At 37.4% G+C, this 27,057-nt stretch overlaps 1 protein-coding gene across 1 annotated transcript in view; it reads right to left on the minus strand.

Moving 5' to 3' along the window:
* Nucleotides 1-27,057, minus strand: part of TENM1 (teneurin transmembrane protein 1) — a 777,022-nt gene that overhangs the window by 559,626 nt on the left and 190,339 nt on the right. Inside the window, exon 2 of the mRNA XM_082376913.1 lies at nt 7,676-7,949. Coding sequence (XP_082233039.1) covers nt 7,676-7,892 — 217 coding nt within the window. The 5' untranslated portion in view covers nt 7,893-7,949. The remainder of the gene's footprint in view (nt 1-7,675; nt 7,950-27,057) is intronic.

Here is a 27,057-nt window from a genome sequence, read left to right on the forward strand (position 1 = left end):
TAGTTTTTAGCACTTGTTATCATTGGTGGATTTGATTATTCGTTTGGTTGCTCTCTTCTCTTTTTTTAATTACTTTTTAAACTTTTTTTAAGTTTTAATAATTTTTTTAATTTTAATTATTTTATTTTATTTTTTTCTTTCTTTCTTCTTTTTTTCTCCCTTTTCTTCTGAGCCATGTGGATGACACGGTCTTGGTGCTCCACCCAGGTGCCAGGCCTAAGCCTCTGAGGTGGGAGAGCTGAGTTCAGGACACTGGAGCACGAGAGACCTCCTGGCCCTACGTAATATCAGTCAGTGAGAGCTCTCCCAAAGATCTCTGTCTCAACGCTAAGACCCAGCTCCACTCAACGACCAACAAGCACCAGTGCTGGACACCCCATGCCAAACAACTAGCAAGATAGGAACACAACCCCACCCATTAGCAGAGAGGCTGCCTAAAATCATACTAAGGTCACAGACACCTCAAAACACACCACCGGAAGCGGTCCTGCCCACCAGAAAGACAAGATCCAGCCTCATCCACGAGAACACAGGCACAAGTGCCCTCTACCAGGAAGGCTACACAACTCACTGAACCAAACTTACCTACTGGGGGCAGACATCAAAAACTATGAGAACTACGAACCTGCAACCTGTGAAAAGGAGACCCCCAAACACAGTAAGTTAAGCAAAATGAGAAGACAGAGAAATACAGAGCAGATGAAGGAGCAAAATAAAAACCCACCAGACCAAACAAATGAAGAAGAAACAGGCAGTCTACCTGAAAAAGAATTCAGAGTAATGACAGTAAAGATATCAAAATCTTGGAAATAGAATGGAGAAAATACAAGAAACGTTTAACAAGGACCTAGAAGAACTAAAGAGCAAACAAACAATGATGAACAACACAATAAACGAAATTAAAAATTCTCTAGAAGGAATCAATAGCAGAATAACTAAGGCAGAAGAACGGATAAATGACCTGGAAGATAAAATAGTGGAAATAACTACCACAGAACAGAAAAAGGAACAAAGAATGAAAAGAACTGAGGACTATCTCAGAGACCTCTGGGACAACATTAAACGCACCAACATTCGAATTGTAAGGGTCCCAGAAGAAGAAGAGAAAAAGAAAGGGACTGAGAAAATATTGGAAGAGATTATAGTTGAAAACTTCCCTAATATGGGAAAGGAAATAGTCAATCAAGTCCAGGAAGTGCAGAGAGTCCCATTAAGGATAAATCCAAGGAGAAACATGCCAAGACAAATATTAATCAAACTATCAAAAATTAAATACAAAGAAAAAATATTAAAAGCAGCAAGGGAAAAACAACAAATAACATACAAGGGAATCCCCATAGGGTTAACAGCTGATCTTTCAGCAGAAACTCTGCAAGCCAGAAGGGAGTGTCAGGATATATTTAAAGTGATGAAAGGGAAAAATCTACAACTAAGATTACTCTACCCAGCAAGGATCTCATTCAGATTTGATGGAGAAATTAAAACCATTACAGACAAGCAAAAGCTAAGAGAATTTAGCACCACCAAACCACCTTTACAGCAAATGCTAAACGAATTTCTCTAGGCAGGAAACACAAGAGAAGGAAAAGACCTACAAAAACAAACTCAAAACAATTAAGAAAATGGTAATAGAAACATACATGTCGATAACTACCTTAAATGTAAATGGATTAAATGCTCCAACCAAAAGACACAGACTGGCTGAATGGATACAGAAACAACACCCATATATATGCTGTCTATAAGAGACCCACTTCAGACCTAGGGACATATACAGACTGAAAGTGAGGGGATGGAAAAAGATATTCCATGCAAATGGAAATCAAAAGAAAGCTGGAGTAGCAATTCTCATATCAGACAAAGTAGACTTTAAAATAAAGACTATTACAAGAGACAAAGAAGGACACTACATAATGATCAAGGGACCAATCCAAGAAGAAGATATAACAATTGTAAATATTTTTGCACCCAACATAGGAGCACCTCAATACATAAGGCAAATGCTTACAGCCATAAAAGGGGAAATCGATAGTAACACAATCATAGTAGGGGACTTTAACACCGCACTTTCACCAATGGACAGATCATCCAAAATGAAAATAAATAAGGAAAGACAAGCTTTAAATGATACATTAAACAAGTTGGACGTAATTGAGATTTATAGGACATTCCATCCACAAACAACAGAATACACTTTCTTCTCAAGTGCTCATGGAACACTCTCCAGGATACATCATATCTTGGGTCACAAATCAAGCCTTGGTAAATTTAAGAAAATTGAAATCATATCAAGTATCTTTTCCAACCACAAGGTTATGAGACTAGATGTCAATTACAGGAAAAAAAACTGTAAAAAATAAAAACACATGGAGGCTAAACAATATGCTACTAAATAACTAAGAGATCATTGAAGAAATCAAAGAGGAAATCAAAAAATACCTAGGAACAAATGACAATGAAAACACAATGACCCAAAACCTATGGGATGCAGCAAAAGCAGTTCTAAGAGGGAAGTTTATAGGAATACAATCCTACCTCAAGAAACAAGAAAATCTCAAATAAACAACCTAACCTTACACCTAAAGCAATTAGAGAAAGAAGAACAAAAAAACCCCAAAGTTCACAGAAGGAAAGAAATCATAAAGATCAGATCAGAAATAAATGAAAAAGAAATGAAGGAAACAATAGCAAAGATCAATGAAACTAAAAGCTATTTCTTTGAGAACACGATAAACCACTAGCCAAACTCATCAAGAAAAAAAGGGAGAAGACTCAAATCAACAGAATTAGAAATGAATACGGAGAAGTAACAACTGACACTGCAGAAATACAAAGGATCATGAGGGATTAGTACAAGTAACTATATGCCAATATAATGGACAACCTGGAAGAAATGGACAAATTCTTAGAAAAGTACAGCCTTCCAAGACTGGACCAGGAAGAAATAGAAAATATAAACAGACCAATGACAAGCACTGAAATTGAAACTGCGATTTAAAATCTTCCAACAAACAAAAGCCCAGGACCAGATGGCTTCACAGGCGAATTCTATCAAAAATTTAGAGAAGAGCTAACACCTATCCTTCCCAAACTCTTCCAAAATATAGCAGAGGGAGGAACACTCCCAAACTCATTCTACGAGGCCACCAACACCGTGATACCAAAACCAGACAAAGATGTCACCAAAAAAGAAAACTAGAGGCAAATATCACTGATGAACATAGATGCAAAAATCCTCAACAAACTACTAGCAAACAGAAGCCAACAGCACATTAAAAGGATCATACACCATGATCAAGTGGGGTTTATCTCAGGAATGCAAGAATTCTTCAATATATCCAAATCAATCAATGTGATAAACTATATTACCAAAAGGAAGGATAAAAATCATATGATCATCTCAATACATGCAGAAAAAGCTTTCGACAAAATTCAACACCCATTTATGATAAAAACCCTCCAGAAAGTAGGCATAGAGGGAACTCACCTCAACATAATAAAGGCCATATACGACAAACCCACAGCCAACATCATTCTCAATGGTGAAAAACTGAAACCATTTCCACTAAGATCAGGAATAAGACAAGGTTGTCCAATCTGACCACTATTATTCAACATAGTTTTGGAAGTTTTAGCCACAGCAATCAGAGAAGAAAAAGAAATAAAAGGAATTCAAATCAGAAAAGAAGAAGTAAAACTGTCACTGTTGGAGAAAGAAATGAAAGGAATCCAAGTCAGAAAAGAAGAAGTAAAACTGTCACTGTTGGCAGATGACATGCTACTATACATAGAGAATCCTAAAGATGCTACCAGAAAGCTAGTACAGCTAATCAATGAATTTGGTAAAGTCGCAGGATACAGAATTAATGCACAGAAATCTCTTGCATTCCTATACACTAATGAGGAAAAATCTGAAAGAGAAATTAAGGAAATACTCCCATTTTCAACTGTAACAAAAAGAATAAAATACCTAGGAATAAACCTACCTAAGGAGACAAAAGACCTGTATGCAGAAAACTATAAGACACTGATCAAAGAAATTAAAAATGATACCAACAGATGGAGAGATATACTATGTTCTAGGATTGGAAGAATCAATATTGTGAAAATGACTATACTACCCAAAGCAATCTACAGATTCAGTGCAATCCCTATCAAACTACCAATGGCATTTTTCACAGAACTAGAAGAAAAAATTTCACAATTTGTATGGAAACACAAAAGACCCCAAATAGCCAAAGCAATCTTGAGAAAGAAAAACGGAGCTGGAGGAATCAGGCTCCTTGATTTCAGACTATACTACAAAGCTACAGTAATCAAGACAGTATGGTACTGGCACAAAAACAGAAATAGAGATCAATGGAACAGGATAGAAAGCCCAGAGATAAACCCATGCACTTATGGTCATATTACCTTTGATCAAGGAGGCAAGAATATACAATGAGGAAAAGACAGCCTCTTCAATAAGTGGTGCTGGGAAAACTGGACAGCTACATATAAAAGAATGAAATTAGAACACTCCCTAACACCATACACAAAAATAAACTCAAAATGGATTAAAGACCTAAATGTAAGGCCAGACACTATCGAACTCTTAGAGGAAAACATAGGCAGAACACTCTATGACATAAATCACAGCAAGATCCTTTTTGACCCACCTCCTAGAGAAATGGAAATAAAAACAAACATAAACAAATGGGACCTAATGAAACTTAAAAGCTTTTACACAGCAGAGGAAACCATAAACAAGATGAAAAGACAACCCTCAGAATGGGAGAAAATATTTGCAAAAGAAGCAACTGACAAAGGATTAATCTCCAAAATTTACAAACAGCTCATGCAGCTCAATATCAAAAAAACAAACAACCCAATCCAAAAATGGGCAGAAGACCTAAATAGACATTTCTCCAAAGAAGATATACAGATTGCCAACAGACACATGAAAAGATGCTCAACATCATTAATCATTAGACAAATGCAAATCAAAAGTACAATGAGGTATCATCTCACACCACTCAGAATGGCCATCATTGAAATATCTATAAACAATAAATGCTGGAGAGGGTGGGGAGAAAAGGGAACCCTCTTGCCGTGTTGGTGGGAATGTAAATTGATACAGCCACTATGGAGAACAGTGTGGAGGTTCCTTTAAAAAGTAAAAATAGAACTACCATACGACCCAGCAATCCCAATACTGGGCATATACCCTGAGAAAACCATAATTCAAAAAGAGTCATGTATCACAATGATCATTGCAACCTTATTTACAATAGCCAGGACATGGAAGCAACCTAAGTGTCCAGCAACAGATGAATGGATATAGAAGATGTGGCACAGGGCTTCCTTGGTGGCGCAGTGGTTGAGAATCTGCCTGCCAATGCAGGGGACACGGGTTCGAGCCCTAGTCTGGGAAGATCCCACGTGCCACGGAGCAGCTGGCCCCGTGAGCCACAATTACTGAGCCTGCGCGTCTGGAGCCTGTGCTCCGCAACAAGAGAGGCCGCGATAGTGAGAGGCCCGCGCACCGCGATGAAGAGTGGCCCCCGCTTGCCACAACTAGAGAAAGCCCTCACACAGAAACGAAGACCCAACACAGCCATAAATAAATAAATAAATACTTTTAAAAAAATAAAAATAAATTAAAAAATAAAAAAAAGAAGATGTGGCACATACGTACAATGGAATATTACTCAGCCATAAAAAGAAACGAAATTGAATTATCTGTAGTGAGGTGGATGGACCTAGAGTCTGTCATACAGAGTCAAGTAAGTCAGAAAGAGAAAAACAAATACCGTATGCTAACACATATATATGGAATCTAAAAAAAAAAAAAATGGTTCTGAAGAACCTAGGGGCAGGACAGGAATAAAGACGCAGATGTAGAGAATGGACTTGAGGACACGGTGAGGGGGAAGGATAAGCTGGGACAAAGTGAGAGTGTGGCGTGGACATATATACACTACCAAATGTAAAATAGATAGCTAGTGGGAAGCAGCTGCATAGCACAGGGAGATCAGCTCGGTGCTTTGTGTCCATCTAGAGGGGTGAGATAGGGAGGGTGGGAGGGAGACACAAGAGGGAGGAGAAATGGGGATATATGTATACGTATAGCTGATTCACTTTGTTATACAGCAGCAACTAACACACCATTGTAAAGCAATTATATTCCAATAAAGATGTTAAAAAATAAACTTATTGAGTAATAATAGGTTATTAAAAGGAAATTAGGATGACATCTTTAAAGACAAACTTATCTCGTCTCAAAATTCATTTTGATCACAATGCAGAGAGACAAAATCCGAGGCTGGCTAGCTCTTTATATTGACTTAATATAAAATTGCTTATACTTTTAGAACAAACTGCCACCAGAAATACATTCTTATTTAAATTCACAACATTATTAAGTCAACTACTCTACACTCCAATTCCATAATCCACAACTCACAATTGTAAGTTCATATTTTGTAAAGACAAACTTATAGAGAAATATTTGAATGGTAACTACACATTTCTTAAAGCATAATAGAACACTCCCAGAAAAATTCCCATAAGAAGACATTTTCCAATTTCCAGTTACGCAGAAGAATAAAATTACTCATAACAAAGTTTCAGTCTTTAGCTGAATAAATAGGGAAGATTAATACGAATTACTTGAAAAGACAGATGTAAGACCTTTAGCAAGTATGTTAAGAGCTAAAAAATGAGTAACATAGTTAATATAAACATTTAGTGTATATCTAAATGTTGGTATGAATATCTTAAATCTTTGGCTCCATTTAAAGTTTTTCTAACGTAAGATTCCAATACTAATTAGAATACAGCAATTTTCATTTGTAATAACCACACTTTACATGATCTGTGGTCCCCGAGAATTTGCATCGCTAACAAGTCTGTGGGTGATGCTGGTCCGTGGTCCATGCTTTGAGAACCACTGATCTAGATAATCAAATTAATTTTTTAAAAATCTCAACACAGACTTATTCTTTAAAAAAAAAATAACCTGTGCCAATGTCAGTATCTTTTTTTTCCCTGTGTAGTTAAAATAGTCTAATACCGCATATCTATCAATTGAAAAGAAATAAGGAAATAATATTTCTATCTACCCCTGTTTTCTATTTATTAGAAACTGTCTTGTCAATCCATAATTGAAAAACCAAGGCTGTCCAAAGGATATGCCCCACATTATGGCTGTGGTAGGAAGGGTTCCAACCAATTCTTACCTTCCCTTAGCACTGTGTTGCACAAGGTTTCAGCATTCTGTGCACAAACTTTCTGGACCTCTGCTTGGTAGTCCCCACTAACCTTTTTAAAGCTCTTTTAGATGCCAAATATTTATTTGAGACTTTTGTCCCATATAGGCAATGGCTTGAAAAGCACTTAGCTGTTTACTTTTCATCTTACTATAAATTATTTATCCTTCAGTCTGTAAATGGCTATTTGTAGGATTAGACAAATTTTGAATGCTCTGATAAGAGGATTGTTGCATCCAAATTCATGCACAATCCGACAACCTCAGCTGGATTGGCATATGAAACAGATTCTCTAAGCATATGTAAGTAGCGCGAATTATTAACCAGTTAACATCAGCAAATTTGTTTTTGAAACTTAAGTTTATGCATACAAGCATTCCCTAATGAGAAATAATATTAGCTATAAAAATCCAATAAAAACATACCTTGAGTAGATTTCTCTACTTCTTTCCTCTTCCTACTCTGGCTATTGTAATTCATCCTCAGCTCTTGGTTATACTCATGCAGAGTTTCTCTGGAGTTGTATGTCTGTCTTGGTTTTCTTCCATCTTCACTCTCATCGGAAGAACTAGTATAAGCTAGGTCCATTTCATGCTTGACTTTTGACAGAGGCTGATAGGGTTTGCAGTCTGTTTGCTCCATCTCTGATTAAGCAAGCTCAGTTTCATGAAAAAAGGAACTCCTTTAATGTAAGCAGTCCTGAAAGAAAGAGGGAAAAACACAAGCCGTCTTAGATGTGTCCTTTTGCGAGAAAATGCATCTGGCCGATTCACAATTGGTCCTGATAATACTGTCCAAAGGAGGGGAGCAAAAAACAAACTAGATGACATGAAGCTAGCCGGAGGCAATAATAACACTGTGTTACACGCACACCTTGTCAAGCAGTTAGGATTAAGTTGGAGGTAGCAGTATTAGAAAATACAAGGTGAAAGAGAGTCAGCCTTCAAAAATATTTGTATTGGAAGGCAAATAAAGGACAGCGTTGTTCTATGGTGTGTGCATGTTTTTAATGTTAAAGTCTGTGGTCAGATTAAAAAAATATTGTAAGATTTGAAAGTGGCCAGAAGTACAAATATTAACCCAGCACATCCTACATCTGAAATGAAAACTGGTAAGAGAACTACATTCAGAAAAAAACACATACTTGCCTCTGGTTTAATATTGCATTTAAGAAAGGGGCTCTGAGGAAGAGAATGATTCTGAGTTAGAGAGGCTCATGAAATAAAGTGTCCTTAAGGGGGACTGAGCTCTATGTGTTCATACTGTGGCTTCTGCGCCTCAGGCTTGCAGAGCATTTTTAATGAGTTAGGTGGTGGTAAATTTTTGTTCTTCATAGTACCGAGAGGATATAAACAACACTTCTGGTGAGTATACTGGTGTAGGAACAGCAGGATCTAAATTGGGTTTAGAAATAGAGATTTAACACTTCATGATAAATCACTGAAAGAACCCCCCTTCCCCACAGAATGCTGAGCTAGGAGCCACTAAGGCTCTTAAGACCCATAGAGGCATTATCCACCTTACTTAGCACAGAGTGGTTTGAGAAGATCAAACGCCACCTGAGATGTCAAAGTCTTCTGAAAAGTTTAAAGTCCTGTCAAAATGTTCTTATTTTCATTCTCTGCATTATTTTATCATCATTTTCATCCGCTGTTGCAACTCTGCAACTTGGTCCTTTCATACAATGTTAAAGAAACCTAGCTTGAAACCAAATAATGCCATGATTTTATTTTGCAGTGAAAATGACTCCCTTATTTTTCTTCAGCTCTTCACCATATGCATTGTCAAAGAAATCATCAGGCATCTAGATAGTGGCTCCTTTATCATGTACAGTATCTCACTTTTTGGAATTTCTATTGCATGTACAGCAAAAAGAACACTGAAATCACTCAATAAAGCTTATCGATTGACTGATATGCATTCAATGGTACATAATGCTTCGTAGTATGAGCAAAGTTTCACTCGTTGAAGTCTTAGTTCCCTAACCAGGTCCTTGAAGGCAGACTCTGAGTCTTATTCCTCTTTATGTCCCCCATACCACTTAGCACTACTCTAGGCACATACATAGTAAAAAACTATTTAACTCCTGAATCTACAAATTCCATTAAGTGGCCCACGGAGACACCTAGCTTGGTTGAACTGACAGCAGAGTTGAGCATCCTTGGAGAGAAAGCAGATAAAGTATTATAAATGAATATATACTGACGATTCGACAATAATCTAAGCTCATGCCATCTCATGGCTTCACATACTGACTATACACTCACAGTCCCCCAATCTGTAGCTCCAGCATAGGTCCCTCCCCTGAGCCATAGACTTGAATACCCAACTGCTTACTCAATGTCTCTACTTGGATATTTAAAAGGTATCTCAAACTTACTATGTTCAAAACTGCTTCCCTTCCCAAAACTGCTCCTTTCATAGTCTTCTCCACCTTGGTAAATGGCAACTTCATTCTTCTGTTTGCTCAGGCCACACTACTTGAAGTCATCCTTGATTCCTGTCTTTCACATCCCACATGCAATCCATCAGTTCATCCTGTAGGTGTTACCTTTGAAATACATGCAGAATCCAACAACGTCTCTCCACTTCCCCACTACCACACCAGGATTATTGCAAGAGCCTCCTAATTGATCCGCTGCTTACACCATCAATCCCTTATAGCACGTTCCCCACGCTCCAGCCAGAATGAAGCTTTTAAATCTAAGTCATATCATGTCTCTTCTTGGCTCAAAAGTAGCAATGGCACCCTATTATTTCCTTTAAAATAAAAGCTGAAATCCTTACAGTGACCTAGGTGGACCCCTACAATGTCCACCTCTCCCTCCCCTAACGTCTCCAAACTCATCCTCTGATACTTCCCCCATCTCATGCACTCTAGATGTATTAGCCTTCTTGCTGTTTCCAAAAATACCAGGCACGATTCCACCTCAGGGCCTTTGCAACCTCTCACTGTAAACCACTGAAAAGTGTCATTTCTCATCCTCCTTCCTGTCTTTCATAGCACTTGTCACTAAATGATATACTGTATATTTTATTTGTTTATTGTCTGCCACCTGTCTCTCCCCTCTAAAATGCAACCTCTATGAAGGTAGATATTTTTATCTGTTCTGTTCATTCCTATATCCCCCAAATGAGCACAGTGCCTTGCATATAGTAGACATTTGATCAATACCTGTTAAATGAAATGAATAAACCATTGCCAAGACTCACAAGAGGGGCCAGAGAGAATATAGAAATGAATAGGCCATAGTCTCTGCCCCCAAGGAACTCACAGTTGTTATGTAATATAAGTGATAAATAAATAACTCTACTACAAAGCAGAATGAAATGACTCAAAAAAAAAGACAAAGTAGGGCTTCCCTGGTGGCACAGTGGTTGGGAGTCTGCCTGCCAATGCGGGGGACGCGGGTTCGGGCCCTGGTCTGGGAGGATCCCGCGTGCCGCGGAGCGGCTGGGCCCGTGAGCCACAGTTGCTGGGCCTGCACGTCTGGAGCCTGTGCTCCGCAACGGGAGGGGCCGTGGTGGTGGGGGGCCTGCGTGCTGCGGTGGGGGGTGGCCCCCGCTTGCCACAACTGAGGAGGGCCCTAGCACAGAGGCGAGGACCCAGCACAGCCATAGATAAATAAACTAATAATTGGGAAAAAAAAAAAAGTTAAAAAAAAAACTCTTAAAAAAAAAAAAAAAAAAGACAAAGTAATGTCTGAGCACCAAAGATGAAGATATTGGGAAAGGACTGCTTATTTGTTCATCACCAACACCATCACCACAACCACTGAAACTCCACTGAGCATCTAAAGCCAATTTTAATCTCTTTCTTCTTAGGTTCCCATAGCATATTCTTCAGAAAGTAAACAGTTGCCTGGATTTTAGGCCTTGACTTAGCTACAAACAGTGCAAAGTGAGAAATGTACCAATAGCAGACTTCCCGAGATGCATTGTTGCAGCTGAAGATTGGACTTTCACCCAGAAAAGGAGGCATCAATAAAATTCACTTCACTTCATTTTAACCAACACATACAGTTCTTTGTTCATTAAAGACTGAAAGTTTACTGAGCAGGGGCGGAGAGCTATTTTCCACATAAGGTCATTGATAATGCAAAAATATCAGTCAAGGACCTTATAATTAAAAATAACAATAACATGCTTGATAAAATGTTATAATAAGGAGATAAATAGATATTATTTTATTTTCTAAAGCACACTTCCGATCTCTCACTTGCTCTTTCAGTAAAATCTTTGGTTCACTCTGCTTGGGATTAACATAGCAGAGGTATGGCCAAAATAATGCTCCCTCTTAAGCCTCAGCTGGTTATAAATTTACACCACTCGAACCTGACAGGTTAAATTTAAAAATGAAGAACATCTCACTTCTAATGCCTAACGTTGTGTTTTGGTTACTATGATTTATTATGTTAAAATCACCTGTATTTTTATGTATGGAAATCTAGACATTCTTCTTTCCCTCAGTATGTGTACTTGCAACATGAAAATGAGATGAGAGAGAGAGAGATTCCTATGGCCATTCTGAACCATTCTTGAAGTTCTAATCACAGTTATTCACAGCTATAATCACTGAGTGTCCCTTGGAAACAATCTTACACCACAAATTGGTAAAAACCAAGAGAAAATAATCTTTCCCTGTTCCCTGACCCTCAACCACAATTTCTTATGTTAAAATCTATGTCAGTGGACAGAGGTGGCAGAAGATATACTCCAGCTCTGTTTAGACACATGATACGGAGGCACACATAATTATGTGCCTAGAGCTGTGAAAGTATATAACTGTGAGATTTACCAAGGTCTTGAGAGACAGAGCTTGACGTTACTCAAAACTAGTTCACCTTTTGAAAATAAAAAAGTGGTAAAACATTAAGAAAGAGATTAATATTTTAAATGTAACAAAGTTTGAAAGCACAATAATTCTGAAAAGATGCTGTTCTAAATACTAAGGTAAAGAATAGGCTCATATTTGCTTAACTGACTTCTTCATTCAGTGCCTGGAGGTCCACTGACAAGCCAATGTCATTTAGACATGATGATGACATTATCAACTAGTAGAAAAACCAAAGGCACATATAATGAAATTCACATCAAAATAATTCTTTATTTCTCTATTATTTTGATAATGATAAACTTTTTTTAAAAAAGCAATTGTGGGGGCTTCCCTGGTGGCGCAGTGGTTGAGAATCTGCCTGCCAATGCAGGGGACACGGGTTCAAGCCCTGGTCTGGGAAGATCCCACATGCCGCGGAGCAACTAGGCCCGTGAGCCACAATTACTGAGCCTGCGCGTCTGGAGCCTGTGCTCCGCAGCAAGAGAGGCTGCGATAGTGAGAGGCCCGCGCACCGCGATGAAGAGTGGCCCCCACTTGCCACAACTAGAGAAAGCCCTCGCACAGAAACGAAGACCCAACACAGCCATAAATAAATAAATAAACCCAAAGTTTAAAAAAAAAAAAAAGCAATTGGGTAGGTAAGCGCATGCTGCTAATGTAACAGTAAAAAACAAAGAAGTCAATTATCTTTGCTACTGCAGAAGATCCATTCAGATAGATCACATAGTATAAATTCAAATGTCACCACCTGTGGTTTACCCTTGTGTTTTCCACTTTCTACTTGCTAACAAGATAAACTCCAAGGTGACTTCAGAGGAGACCCAAGGAGGTTTTATGTTTATTTCTTTAGTCACATAAGGCTATGGAGAGACAATTTGGTATGGGGAAATCACTGGCCTTGGAATGGCAGGATTATCACAACAAAAGCAGCAGCTGCCCCAGCAGCAGCTAACTCACGGCAGTTACCAGGTATCAGGCCTACCAGACACTGTTGTAAATGCTTTACATATATTACCTCTTTTCATTCTTATAGCACCCTATGAGGTAGGTACTACTTTTATACCCATGTTATAAAGAAAACCAAGGAACAGAACAGTTAGGTGACTTGCCCAAGGTCACACAGCTAGTAAGCAGGAGAGCTGAGATTTCAATTCATACAATCTGTCTCCAAAGGCCACACTCTTGATCACTATTCCACTTTGGCTTTCAGAAGAATACCTGCAATAGTGGCCTAAGGTACATCATCTTCCCTCTCTCGGGGCCTCTAGTTTACCTAAATATAAAAGGAGAGTAGATTATCTCAAAGAGCTCTTCCAGCTCTAAAATCCCATGATTGTATACGAAATTGAAGGGAAGCTTAAATTGATTGCCCCCAAAAATGGTGGGTATATTCAAAGCCAAGTTTACATTATTTATCATTCCTCCTCCTATCAGCTTGCCTTCCTTCCTTTCCCCTCCCTTTTCCCAATCCTTTACACTCATTCCAATCTATTATAGGGTAGTTTAAGTAAAATATTGCTTTTGAATCCATGGGTCTGTGTATACATCTATGCATTGAGGATAACCTCCCTTCCTCTTCCTCTATTCCTGTTACTCTCTTTCCATATTTTGTTCTTTATCATATATGGCTGCCCTCTCAAATCGGAAAACAGACTTGTCCTACTCATAGCAACTGTTGGGGCTTTCACCAAAAAGGCTCACTCCATCCTAGAAAAAAAATTAAATGGTACAGGGCACATTGCCCAAGGAAAACAGGCCTTCATAGCACACCAGACAAGACCAAATGAGGCCACCAAGTACCTGGAGAACAGCTAGCAAAAGGGGGATCGTATTCTTTGGAATTATTACAATAATTTTCCTTAATAAGGACCTTTTATTTTAATGCAGATTGACTGACTCAGAAGACATTGAACTTAGGAAGTAAATGTGAACTCTTGGCTGATTCTTCTCTCACCTGTCTTTGTTTTTCTTAAGCAAACACTTAAGTAGTGAACTGTTGGGGGGCGGGGGAAGCTTTAAAAGTAACATAATCACTTGCATCTTTGCAAAATTGAGGGAGAAATCTCCCCCATAATCCTACCAGCCTGTAAGAGTGACTGCTGTCATTCTGGCCTATTTCCTTACAGTCATAATATACACATATATTTTTTTCATGTCGTTTCTTCACAGTAGATGTTTTTTGCATGTTTCTGTAGAATTTGTGTAACCATCATTTTTAATAGCAGTGTAGTGTGGATGTACCATAATTTACACACCCATTCCCCTATTATTGGGTATTTATATTCTTCCCTTTCTATTTACAAGTATTCTAACTGGAGTCATATAAAAATAACATGAACATCTTCGATATTTTTTATTATTTCCTTAGGGTAGATTCCAAGAAGTTGAATTAATGAGTCAAAAGGTTTGGAGGATTATAATGATTTACCCTGCTATTAGCAATGTATGGGAACACTCTCCTTTCACTGTACCCTTGTCAACTTTGAGTATTATTATTATTTTTTTTTTTTTTAAAGGTCCACCTCGGACAACGCACTTTTTTTTTTTTTTTTTTTTTAAATTATTATTTATTTATTTATTCATTCTTGGCTGTGTTGGGTCTTCGTTTCTGTGCGAGGGCTTTCTCTAGTTGCGGCAAGCGGGGGCCACTCTTCATCGCGGTGCGCGGGCCTCTCACTGTCGCGGCCTCTCTTGTTGCGCAGCACAGGCTCCAGACGCGCAGGCTCAGTAGCTGTGGCTCACGGGCCTAGTTGCTCCGTGGCATGTGGGATCTTCCCAGACCAGGGCTCGAACCCGTGTCCCCTGCATCGGCAGGCAGGTTCTCAACCACTGCGCCACCAGGGAAGCCCCTTGAGTATTATTTTTTAATGTCTACTTGAAATAAGTAAATTAAAGGTATCTTCACTTTTACTTTGCATTTCCTTGATTATTAGTGATGTTGAATATTTCCTCTGCATGTGTTTGCTAGTTCTTTATCCTCTTTTTGAACTATTTATGGCTTTTGTGCATTTATCGACTGGGGTCCTTAGTGAGTTTTTTAAAAATTAAGCTATATTGGTACAATACGGCAAATAAATTAAGCCTTGATAATATTTGCTGAAACTGCCTTTCATAGTTTGTTGTTTGCCCTTTTTATTTTTGTCCTTTTTAGATGAATGAACTTTATACTAAGAGGAAAGCATGATCACTGGCTGGACATAAATCAGTTGCTTTAGATGCTTTAGAAAAATATGACAAACTTGATAAAACCAAGAGTCTTTCTGAAAACAATTTGTTAGTATCCAACTACCCGGCAGCTGTTTGATTGACTTCATTTACTTATACACCAAATAAATTGTAGTTTGACTGAATTCTATTATTTTAAAAAAAAAGAAAACCTATCAATATGTGTATGATGAGAGCCTAGATAGGTACATAAAGCCTAAAGCACTAGTTTGCTTTGTTATGGAATTGGCCAGGTATTATGGCGTCTCAAGGATACTGCTATAACATTTTAGTAAATAAAAAGAGAAATAAATCATCATTTTTCAGGAGATAGGCTGAGAATTTTATGTACTGCATATGCGGCTTCCTATCCAGGAAATGATACCTTTAGAAGTAGACTGCTTTTGTGGTACATAGATATCCTATTATATCAAAGAGATAACACTCCAGAGTTGAAATGAAATTCTGTTTACCGCATTGGTTCACATGAGTTTGTTTAACCTAATTGTTCTATTAGTGCTTTTAAAGTCTTACAATGGAAGCATGAAAGGTCCCTCCTGGAAAAATATTCCTCTAAAACTGATTTGACTCAGTTGTGAGAACAGCTGTAGTGGATTTCCTCCCAGTGCCTCGGCAGGCTCTTTAGGCCATTTTGAAAAAGAAAAATGGAAGTCATTTAATTCCACAACTAAATAGTGATGATTAATCTCACATCTCTTTCTGTAGATGCTCTGTTTTTTTCTGGCTTCTTGTGTCTATTTTTTCTCATTATTTTTGGACAAAAACTCTAAACATTTTTATGGATATGGATGCTAGTTCACATGAGACAAGCAGGGAGAGAGAAGAAGTAGTGAATGGCAAAGCTGGTGTTGTCGCCAGACTCCACAAAACACTCTAATCTGGAAAATGATTTTAAAAGAAAAACATCAAGAATTCTAGACCAATTATTTTAGACACTCTAATTTCGTATTCCCCATTGCTGCTTAGGGAATTTGGACTCCAAAACTCACACACAGACACAGACACACAGACACACACACACAGACGTTTGGTCAAAGTTCTTGGGAACTGGAACAATATATATCATAATTTTAAAGATTTATTGAGTAGTTCATAATATCCCATTAGATAAATGGCAACAGCTTACCACATGCCAAAATGAGGGCCCAGAATCTCTGGTTCATATTTCAAATTTGTTGAGGCAGGGATTTTTTAAAAATTGTGTACAAATACCTAGCACATCTCTATACCTTAGTAATTTGAAAATAATAATACATCTCTGAGTTGCAGTGACATCTATCTGCATCACACCATCCCTCTTTTGGAACTCCAACAACTACCTAAAGTAATTTCAAATTATCTTTCTCTTATAACTTCTCAATATCCTTGTGGCAGATTATGTAAATCAGCTAAACACTTAATATGGGGAACACGCTTCAAAAAAACTGAAGGTAACTCAATGTATAAAAGCCTTTTCACTCTTTGGAGAAGAACAATAGCTGCTTATTTCCCCAAATAAACAATCACAGTGGATTCATTTTTCTTACAATGAAATCCACTGGGGTTTTGTAAATTTCATAGTAATTTTAGCATTAACACACTTATCCAAAATGTAGCATCAAATTTAATACAGTATCTTGAAAAGTTATAGGCTTTAAATATGATATTGAACAACCAGAGATATCACTTTCTTCCATAGTTTGCAAATAGCAAATATTAATCATAGCTTTCTGTTGCCATCCATCTTCTACATTAGTTCAGTGAAATTCGCACTTTATCAGTAACCCTCTCAAGTTTCATGTAAAACAATTGGGAGCAGAAACATTTTCACTGCTTACTTCTTGAACTTCGATTTCAATTATGTTAAATATTAGGTGGAAAAGAAGCTAATCAAATTAACATAACATATGCTACAAAGATGTAGACCCTTTAGTGACTTAATTGTAGAGGTGGATACAGGGGTTAATAATGATTGCTGAGTTTTGCACCAAGTATTTTGCTCCTTTGGGCAAATGCTAACTATGTTAAAGGCAGCAGGCTGTATTAGAAAGAGCCCTATGAGAGAATCTTAAAATGTGTGTTCCAGAGCCAGCTTTATGACAAAGTAGTGTACCACTATTTTCTTTTCTGTAAAGTGGGGAAAATACCTAATATCATTAATCCTATGAGCCTCACAGGGCTGTTATGGCTAGCACATGAAAATAATATGATTGAAAGTTTTAAAAAACAAGTACCAGAGGAAAGCCTGTAGTATAAGTTCAAGTTTTCAGCTTGCTTAAATAATAATTCTTCCTCTTCTTCTTCTTCCCCCTCCTCTTCTTCTTCTCCTTCTCCTTCTTCTTCCTTCTTCTCCTTCCCCTTATTATTCTTATTATTATCAGAAGTAAAAGGACTAAAAAGAAGATCCAGGAACTCTTTTAAGCAATATACATCCATGATTGCATTTAATCCTCAAAATTTTCATAATGAGATATGTTTTCCTCATTGACAGATAAAGAAACAGAAGCACTGAAAGGTTAAGTAATTTCACCAAGATCACACAGCTAGTGAAGCTAGAATTCAAATCCAAAATGTCCAGCTCCATAGCCTGTACTCTTAATCTCTTTGCTATGAGGGTCACAGATTCTTCGAAATAAGATTCAGAGGAAGCTGCTGGAACCAGAGTGGGAAACTCAGGCAAGATTTTAGTTTGCAGCTTAGCAGCTTAGAAGGAGACTAAGTGGCTTCTAGATCCTACAAAGCATCTGAAAGGTACTGCATATGTAACAAAGAGAATAAGCTTCATGGACAAGGATGGCACAAAGATGCCCAGGAAAGGAGGAATTTAGATCTAAGTGGAAGGGTCCTACAATGCCATGAGTGATACCAGTAAACCTATAAAAACATGGCTGTTCTGCAAACGCTATTGGGTATAAATCTCCAACACAATTTCTCCTGCCTACCACATTTTGCCTTTACTAGACACCCAGATGAAAGAGCGCTAGAACAGGCTTGGTGTTGCTGGGTCAACGTGTGATCAGTTTGATACAGATTTCTGCACCATTCCAGGCCACAAGCCGGAAGCTTACTAGACTTCCTCAGTCTCCCTACCAACAAATGCTCAGTAAGAACACAGCACAGATTGAGTTGTAATTTTCACCTTTGTGATTCCCTCTTCTAATATCTGTTTCCATATTTACCTACAGGGAGTAGTACAATGTAATTCCAACTGGGTTGCTACCACAGAGAGTGGGGTTGATATAATATAGCAGAAAGGGCACTGAACTTGGAGTCAGAAAGTCTGAGTTTGGGCCCATCTTGTGTCACTTACTGTATGGCATTGGATAAATCAGCTAACCTCTTCTCCTTTTGCATAATAAAGGCTAAACGACCTTCCTCCCCAGAGTGCTGGCAGATGACTCCAATAAAATATATGAAAGCCCCATGTAAACTGCAAAACAATTTATACAGTTATGATTATTAATTAATGACTTTTGCAACTGTAAATGTAGCAATCCTAGGTTATCTATTGTTTTGAAAAAATAATATTCAGGGAGTCAATTGTTACTGATCTTTTTGTTTCTGTTGTTGGTTTACTATTTCTTTTTTAAACTGCTTTATTTAGATATATAATTTATATAACATACAATTTACCATTTCAAATGTGAAATTCAATGATTTGGGGTACATTTATAGAGTTGTGAAACCATCACCACCATCCAGTTTTTAAACATTTCCATCATCCTAAAAATAATCCCTAAATCCATCAAGCAGTCACTTCCAATTCAACCTCCCCCCCAGCACCTGGCAACTACTAATACACTTTCTGTCTATGGATTTGCCTATTCTGGACATTTTCTATAAATGGAATCACACAATATGTGGTCTTTTTGCATCTGGCTACTTTCACAATGCTTTCATAATGCTCTTGTTCATCCATGTTGGAGCATTTATCAGTCTTTCATGTCCTTTTTATTTCTGAACATAATCCTTTTTGTATGTTGTTGTGTTAAATTTGCAAATATTTTTGTTAAGCATGTTCTGCCACCCCTTTCTTTTTCCACTTCCTTCTGGGATTCATACTATGTATATGTTGGGTTTTTTTTTTTTTTTTTTGTATTCTTAATGTTGCCCCACGTGTCCCTAAGGCTCTGTTCATTTTTCTTTGATCTTTTTTCTCTCTGTTCTTCAGATTAAATAATTTCTATAGATCAATCTTCAAGTTAACTGATCGTTTCTTTTGCCATCTTGAATCTGCTGTTGAGTCCCTCTAGTGAATTTTTTATTTCAATTACTTCCATTTGGTTCTTTCTATATTTCTACTTCTTTGTTCAAAATCACTAGTTTGTTCATTTTTGTCATAATTTCCACTGTCTTTATTCATGGTTTCTTTTTCTTCTTTGAACATATTTATAATAGCTACTTTGAAGTCTTGTCTGTTAATTACAACATCTGGAGATATTAAGAGAGTTTATATTGACTGATTTTTTTTCTTTGCATATTTCATAATTTTGTGTTGAAAACTGGACATTTTAGAAATATAACAATTCTGGATTCTGACTTTTCCCCTGAAGGTAACTGTTGCTGACTTTTTAATTTATTTACTAACCCGCCTGGGCTAAATCTGTGAAATATGTCACCCGATGATGTACGGCTGATTTCTCTGGTCAGTATTTTTGTTATATTCTTTTTTAAGCTTGGTTTCCTAAGGGTGAACTCTGTGTCCCTGTAGCTTTGTGATCAGTCAATAATTGCAAAGAGGTTGTCCTCAACCACCTTGAATCTATAAGGGTTCTATCTTCTGCCAATGGATCTGTGTGTCGAAAAGGGAGCACATTCAAAGTTCATGACATTTTTAAGTTTGCCAAAGCTTTCATTTTCCAGGGCCTTTTCACGTCTCCTCTGTGCACTGCCTCAGGGGTGATGAATAGAGCTGGCTTGAGGCTCTCTCAAGTCTCCACTGCCTACTGCACATGTGCACAGTCTCAGACAGGAATATGCTTACCACAATCTCAGATTAGCAGAACGGTTGGCCCACCCCACTGGTCAAACTCCACTGAGATTATCACTTATACCAGCAATGTCACTGGACGTGGGCATCGTGCACCTCTCCATATTAAGTGAACCACTGTCAACCATGGCAGTGCAGCTACAATTCTTACTGCCTGTCCCACCATGGGCACTGACCAGTCCCACCATGGGCACTGACCAGTCTGTGTGTGTGTGTTTGTGTGTGTGTGTAAAGAAGGGGGGAGGGGTGTGTGTAGAGCATGAGTATTTCCAGGCCAAAAAACCACAGAGTCCCACTACTATTACTTAAAGTCCAATAGTTTACTCAAGTATAGGTGACTTTTGGATTGTTGGAGGCTTTTGGTTGATTTCCAGGGTGCTTAAATGGTTGTTTTTGTCAACTTGTAGAGCTTCATAGTTTATAGTTGTTTTTTAGGAAGTGGTTTTGTAGATCCTTACTAGGCCACAGCCAGAAATCTAGCCCAAATCACTGATCTTTTAACGACAGGACTTTATAAAAATGCTACACATTAGGGATTTATAGCTTTTTTGCTTAGTATTTCAAAGAATATAATAAAAACCATTTTAAATGCCTCATTAATAATTTTATATTGATGTGATAACAATTGGGCATATTGGGTTAAGTAAAATATATTATTAAAATTAATTTCACCTGTTTTTTTTTCCCTTTTTCAATGTGGCTCCCAGAATTTAAAAACTACATATGTGTCCTGCATTATATTTCTATTAACCAGTGGTAATCCAGATCTAACATCCAGTTAAGAGGAAATGCTAAAGACAGAGAAACACATCAAATAATGCAACAGGAATGCAAACAGCAAAATCAAGAGTGTGAGAAATGATCGAGTTTCCTCAACAAATAAATTGCAAGGAAAAAAATTAATAGCCGGAAGGGAAATACACGAATTGAAAGAGATTTAAGAGACATAGCTATAAATTGTAATGTGTACATCTTACTAGGATTCTCATTTGAACAAAGAAATGAAAAACTACACATACATTTATGAGATAGTCTGAGAAATCTGAAAATGTACAGCATATCTGATGATATTAAAGATTTATTGTTTATATTTAAGGTGCAATATGGTATCAAAATTAGGTTAAGAGTCTTTATATCTTGTAGTCATATACTAAAGTTTTATGGATGAAATGATATGATATCTTGGACTTCAAAAAAACCTAGGGAGGCAACAGAGGGAAATGAGTGAGGTGTAGATAAAGCATGATTGCCCATGAGTGGAAAATTAACTGAAGTTATGTGATGGCTAAATATTGGATTCATTCAATCATGCTCTCTACTTCAATATATATTTAAAATTTTACATACTAAACAGTTAAAATACTTTCAGAGCATTTTTAATGATTTGGAGAAACACTAGAATACAATGTTAAATGAAAAAACAAGGTACAAAACTGAAATACTGAAAAATTGTTAAAACTACTTTCACGGGAAGAGGGGTTGATTACAGAGAACTATTAAGTTTTCTATAATTAACTTCTATTAATTTTTAACCAGAAAAGCAGTACCCCTCATACACAGAGGTTTATTACCAATTATTTTTTGAAAATTAAAAACTGAAAGGAAATACATCAAAATACTAATGGCAATTATCTTTGTGTTGTGTGACTATGAATGATTTTTATTTCCTTTATATTTTCCCTATTCTCTACATTGAGGATGTACTACTTTTTCACCAGAATATTAGGAATGACAAGTTTTGTGTGGAAAACTTTAAATTTTTACTGTCCTTCCTGCTTTTCCTATCCACGTTCATATATGCATGGCTGTTTGGCCATTCATTAGAAGGTGTATATTAAGAGTACCTTGCACTTTACAGGGTACTTTAGACATTTTCAACTTTTAAGTTTCACATACAATATTACAATTTATACGCTTACACCCCTCTGACATAGCACGTTGGCAGGATATTATTACTCCCACTTTCAGATGAGAAAACAGAGCCTCAAATACTTGCAAAACACAGCAAGGCAGTAGCAGACTTTGGACGAGAACCCAGGTTTCATTATTCCTAGTCTGCTCCTCTTTTCACTGTAACATGTTACCTCCCATAAAGAGTATCAAACTCAGAATACTGTTAATTTAGCAAATAACTAACTTAGGCCCAAATGAATTCAAGTTATTTACATCAATTAACTGTACTATCCATTTTACTTAACTGCAACTGAGAGCCATGTGCAGGAAAGAGGCACTCAGATGAAACAACAGGGAGGAAGCAGTAGAATTTTGTGACATATGGCATGCTTGCCGATGAAATCAAAGGTATGTTTCATGCCAGCTTTTGGTCTGCAAAGTGTCTTTCATTTCACTAAGAGGTATACTCCATGCCAGGAAATGCACCAACCTCCTAGCCCTTTCTTTTAAAATCTAAACCTGTAAGAGCATGGACTTGGCATGACTTGATGGAACACTGAATGCAATATGCTTGACCCATTTGTGGGTACAAACTATCCAGATTATCCACTGTGGAGAAGGACTCTAGGTTGTCATCTGGATTCGTCATCAGTTCAAGGAAAGTGGGGATACAACTGAGCCTTATGTTTATCTCTGGCTAGAGAATGGGGATTTATAATTTCAGAAAATGAAAGTAACCCCCAGGAAAGAGAATGAAAGTTAAACCAGGAAGCAACCAAAAATACTAAAAGCGTAAGGGCAAAAGTAGCTAAGGGCTCCTATGCAGAATAATATCTTTGCCCTTTTTGCCCTCGGAGGTTGTGAAATCTCCAAGTAGCCCTTAGTTTGATACAAAGGATCTAATCATTGCAAGTGAGTCTACTTCTTCTCTAACAGGGAAGAAAGATGCTGGAGAGCAGGGCACTGTGGAATATCTGAAGAAGACATTTCTGGTTTTGCCTGTTTGTTTGTTTGTTTTTGGCTGCGCCACACGGCTTGCGGGATCTTAGTTCCCCAACCAGGGATTGAACCCATGCCCCCTGCAGTGGAAGCGTAGAGTCTTAACCACTGGACCACCACGGAAGTCCCATGAAGAAGACATTTCTGTAGATTTTTAAGAATAAGAAAATTTTGCTTTATCTGCTACAAGAACATTTGCTATCAGTTTAATAGAAACTCTCAGGGAAAATACCTCCTGTTTAAGTGAAGGGGTTCACTGGGTGAGACAGGGGACTTTTCCAGAAATATCACCGTCACTTTGGATGACAGACAGTGTCACTTGGTCCTCCAGCGGGTATGGTCAATCTTTTATATTTGGTAAACCTTGTCTTACATGCATATGACTCCTTACTGGCAAGTTGTTTTGTATAGGGGAAGAAATGAAATATTTTGGAGTTCAGTCTAAGTGCAGATGTCTACTTGGCTAAAGGGAGGGGTATGTAACCTCAAATACCTCTATTATAGAAGAATGAGAAGAAGCATATTGGAGAAGGCTCTTGAGTCAGACAGATCTGGGTTCTACTACCATCTCTTCCATTCACTTAACTTCATGTTTGCTCATCTATAAAATTAGAATAACAATATCTACCTTGCAATGTTGATGTGAGAATTAACAAAAACATACGCTGGATGTATTTTGTAGCAAAAAGTTTGAAAGTATATATATCATCAAGGTATCAACAATGGATAAGATGGTAGAATTCTTAGGTTAATTATTAAATAATAGCACTAAGGCAAATTTTTACTGTTTTCTATCATCTTATTTTTTCTTACAATGAACACATTCTAATATTATAATGAGGAAAAGGATATCACATACTATTTTAAAATAATATATGTGAAGTTCCTATTCTAGTGTGGGGAACAGAATAAGGACTCATTCCTCATTGGTGGCTGCCATCATCATTGTCATTGATATCATCATCATCTTATTCTTCCTATTACAGGTGTGAAAATAGAGGCCTAAAGAGGTTTGGTAGCTTACTTATTAATTCCATGTATCTCAGAAGCAAGCAAAATGCCTAACATACTGCTTGAAATCTACACATATATAAACACATCTCATTTTATGAATCATGAATAAGTAGATTTGGTTGAGAAAGTCACCAACCCAAACTTGAGCAACACATAAGCCCTCACTCAATCAGACTGCTTAAAATGGAGCAAAATTTTGACAAGGGAACAATGTATGCAAGAAATTATATGAAGATTTGACAGTCATAAAATCACATCAAGAAAAGGAAGGGATTTCCAATATTGAAAATTAAAGAATAACAATAGTCTTCAATAATAATTTGCCAATTTTCATAGATTTCCATCAGTAGGTAAAGCTTTTCTCTCTCTCTCAATCTTGTATACATACCTGAGCACCCACACCCACACCCACGATCCCTTCCCCTTGCTTCTTCGGAATTCCAGTGGCTTTTTGCTGCTCCCAGACTGAATAAAAGATCCTACTACAGTACCTTTCCTTCATCCCTACTTTAAATCTATCCCTCTTTCCTCTCCTTCATCAGAGGTTACTTGATCTGTCTATATATCCCTTTCTCTCATGTCTTTTCCAGATGTTACCTGTCAACAACTTATTCAAAGTGATTAATGACTAATCAGAACTAAATGGGTTATCCCTACCAGAAGAAGTTAATTTTTACAGAGGGCATTTGGAAATTCAGCATCTTTGACTAAAGGTATTAATTTCTAGTTTTGAAAAATAAGCCCCATAGTAGACCATTAAGAAGATATCCTGTGACTAGAGAGTGCTTTCCTTTGTGCTTCTAAAGTCAAAGTATTCCAGCAACCACCAACTTTACAGGGCTGAGTTCTAGCCAGACATGATTCTTTAAGCCTTAGGGTAGAGACAGGACTGGCCTGAATCCTCACGGAATGTCTTCCATGGGTTTAATATTAAGTGAGGAGAATTGAGCTCATCTCTAGATAGAAACTAACAAATGATAAAATTTTTCCCCTCTGCAGCCTCAGAGGGACTCAGTGTTACATCACTGGTTGCTTAAACATATGAATTAACACTGCTGAATAAGGTTAAGAGTTTGTAACTTCCTATGAATTGTTGTATTCCTGTGCTTATATAAAATTCCTCTAATAGGATTCAGTGATACAAAGCTAGGGCTCTTTTCCCCCTCTGCCAATGCTGTAAGAGTCCTGAAGAAGCTACTGGCCTCAAGTTACTGAGAAGGAATTGGTATTTCTAGAATTTTTTTTTTCACTGAGTCTCATTTAGTGTTTGTTTCAAATATCTAAGGTTAAAAATGCCCACGGTAACTGACTCTGACCCTTTTGTCGTCAACAAAGCATGTGAATTACAGTCAACACTATGTGTTACTGACATTCTGTCAGTAAGAAATCTCTCTTGACTGGGGCTTCAGCCAGTACTATAATAGATAATTCTAATGATGACCCTGAAGAAGAGCCTCAACTGGAAGTGCCTTCTGAATATTCAAAGAAAGACTATACTCCACTCGTTGAAGTTTTACATTTAAATATTGTTTACTAAATTCTCATTCCTTGGAAGTGCTACAAAGCATATTATTTGATTAAGCTGGGCATCTGATTATTCAATCATACTGAAATTCTAAAAACACTGCCATCAAGACACAGACCTCTGAATCACCCTCTAGGACCACTGTAACTTTCTTTGATGCAGTGTCACCTTAAAACATTTACTCATGAGCAACTGTGACTAACACATGGGTGACATCCACTATGCTTAGAGATAAGTAGTCATTTGTATCTCTAAGGTATCTTGACATCAGAATACACATAGGTTGACAAATGTGGCATGAGCTGTAATCATTTACAAACTCCTTGTCACAGAAAATGAACTGGGTGTGGGCTATCTTTTGGCAATGCTGTCAGTGTTTCATATAATACGTAGCCTGGACCTCCAACTGTGTTTAATTAAGAGAATATTATAAACACTAATTGGCTGCATTTAATTTTTAAAGCAATTCAAAGTTCATAGTTTAAGGGGAAAAAAACTGAAAACAATAGACATGGTCTCTGTGCAATGTAATTAATGTTTGGGAAAAGCACAGCATAATGAGGCTGACAAGTCAGTAGCCCTGACATTTCTACACAACATCACAACTCAAACATCATTTTGAAAAGCATGGAAAATTAAATGTGGCACATCAAATGTGCTCAGCTGCAGTGCCAGTGATGGGGGAAATCTGGTAGTTAAAAGTTTGCAGTCTCTTACTGACATTCAGAACATAGGTTAGAAAGAATGGTGTATGAGCTGACACAGTGGGGGAAATATAAGGAGAGGTGATCACTATTAATTTTTTAAATAATACAACTAATAATAGCTCTATTCAACATCAGATATTCAGATATATATTAAACAAGGAGTTATTTCATGTTCTATATCTTATATTCCCTTTTCTTTGACCTAAGACCTTTCCATCAGTGAAAATGAAACACTAAGATGTACAGTTTCTTTGGGAAAGGCTAGCCCAATGTTATCACATAATATACTTTTGAATTTTTTCAAGAACCTTTCTGAGCATGATGGTCAGGGTGACCTTTCTCCTCTTAATTAAGAAATGAAATGGAGTTGTCACTTTCACATAATAATACCTAAACCTTATGCTGAGGAAGAATTTGAAAGCCTCCTGGACTCAAGTGTGGAGGCTGCTGTCCTAGGGGTTACTTGATCATACAACACTCTCTTTTAGGCAATCTCTTATAAACGTTTCCCTCTGAATACAAGACAATATAATGTCCAACAACCTTAGAAGCATTTGAAGCTTTGAATTCTTACAGAGAATATTTAAGTGATTTTTCTATGAAACAAGGGCCTTCCCAGTGGACGTATCTCACCTCTC

This window comes from Balaenoptera borealis, assembly GCF_965194805.1.
Source record: "Balaenoptera borealis genome assembly, chromosome: X".
In the NCBI taxonomy this organism is placed as follows: Eukaryota; Metazoa; Chordata; class Mammalia; order Artiodactyla; family Balaenopteridae; genus Balaenoptera; species Balaenoptera borealis.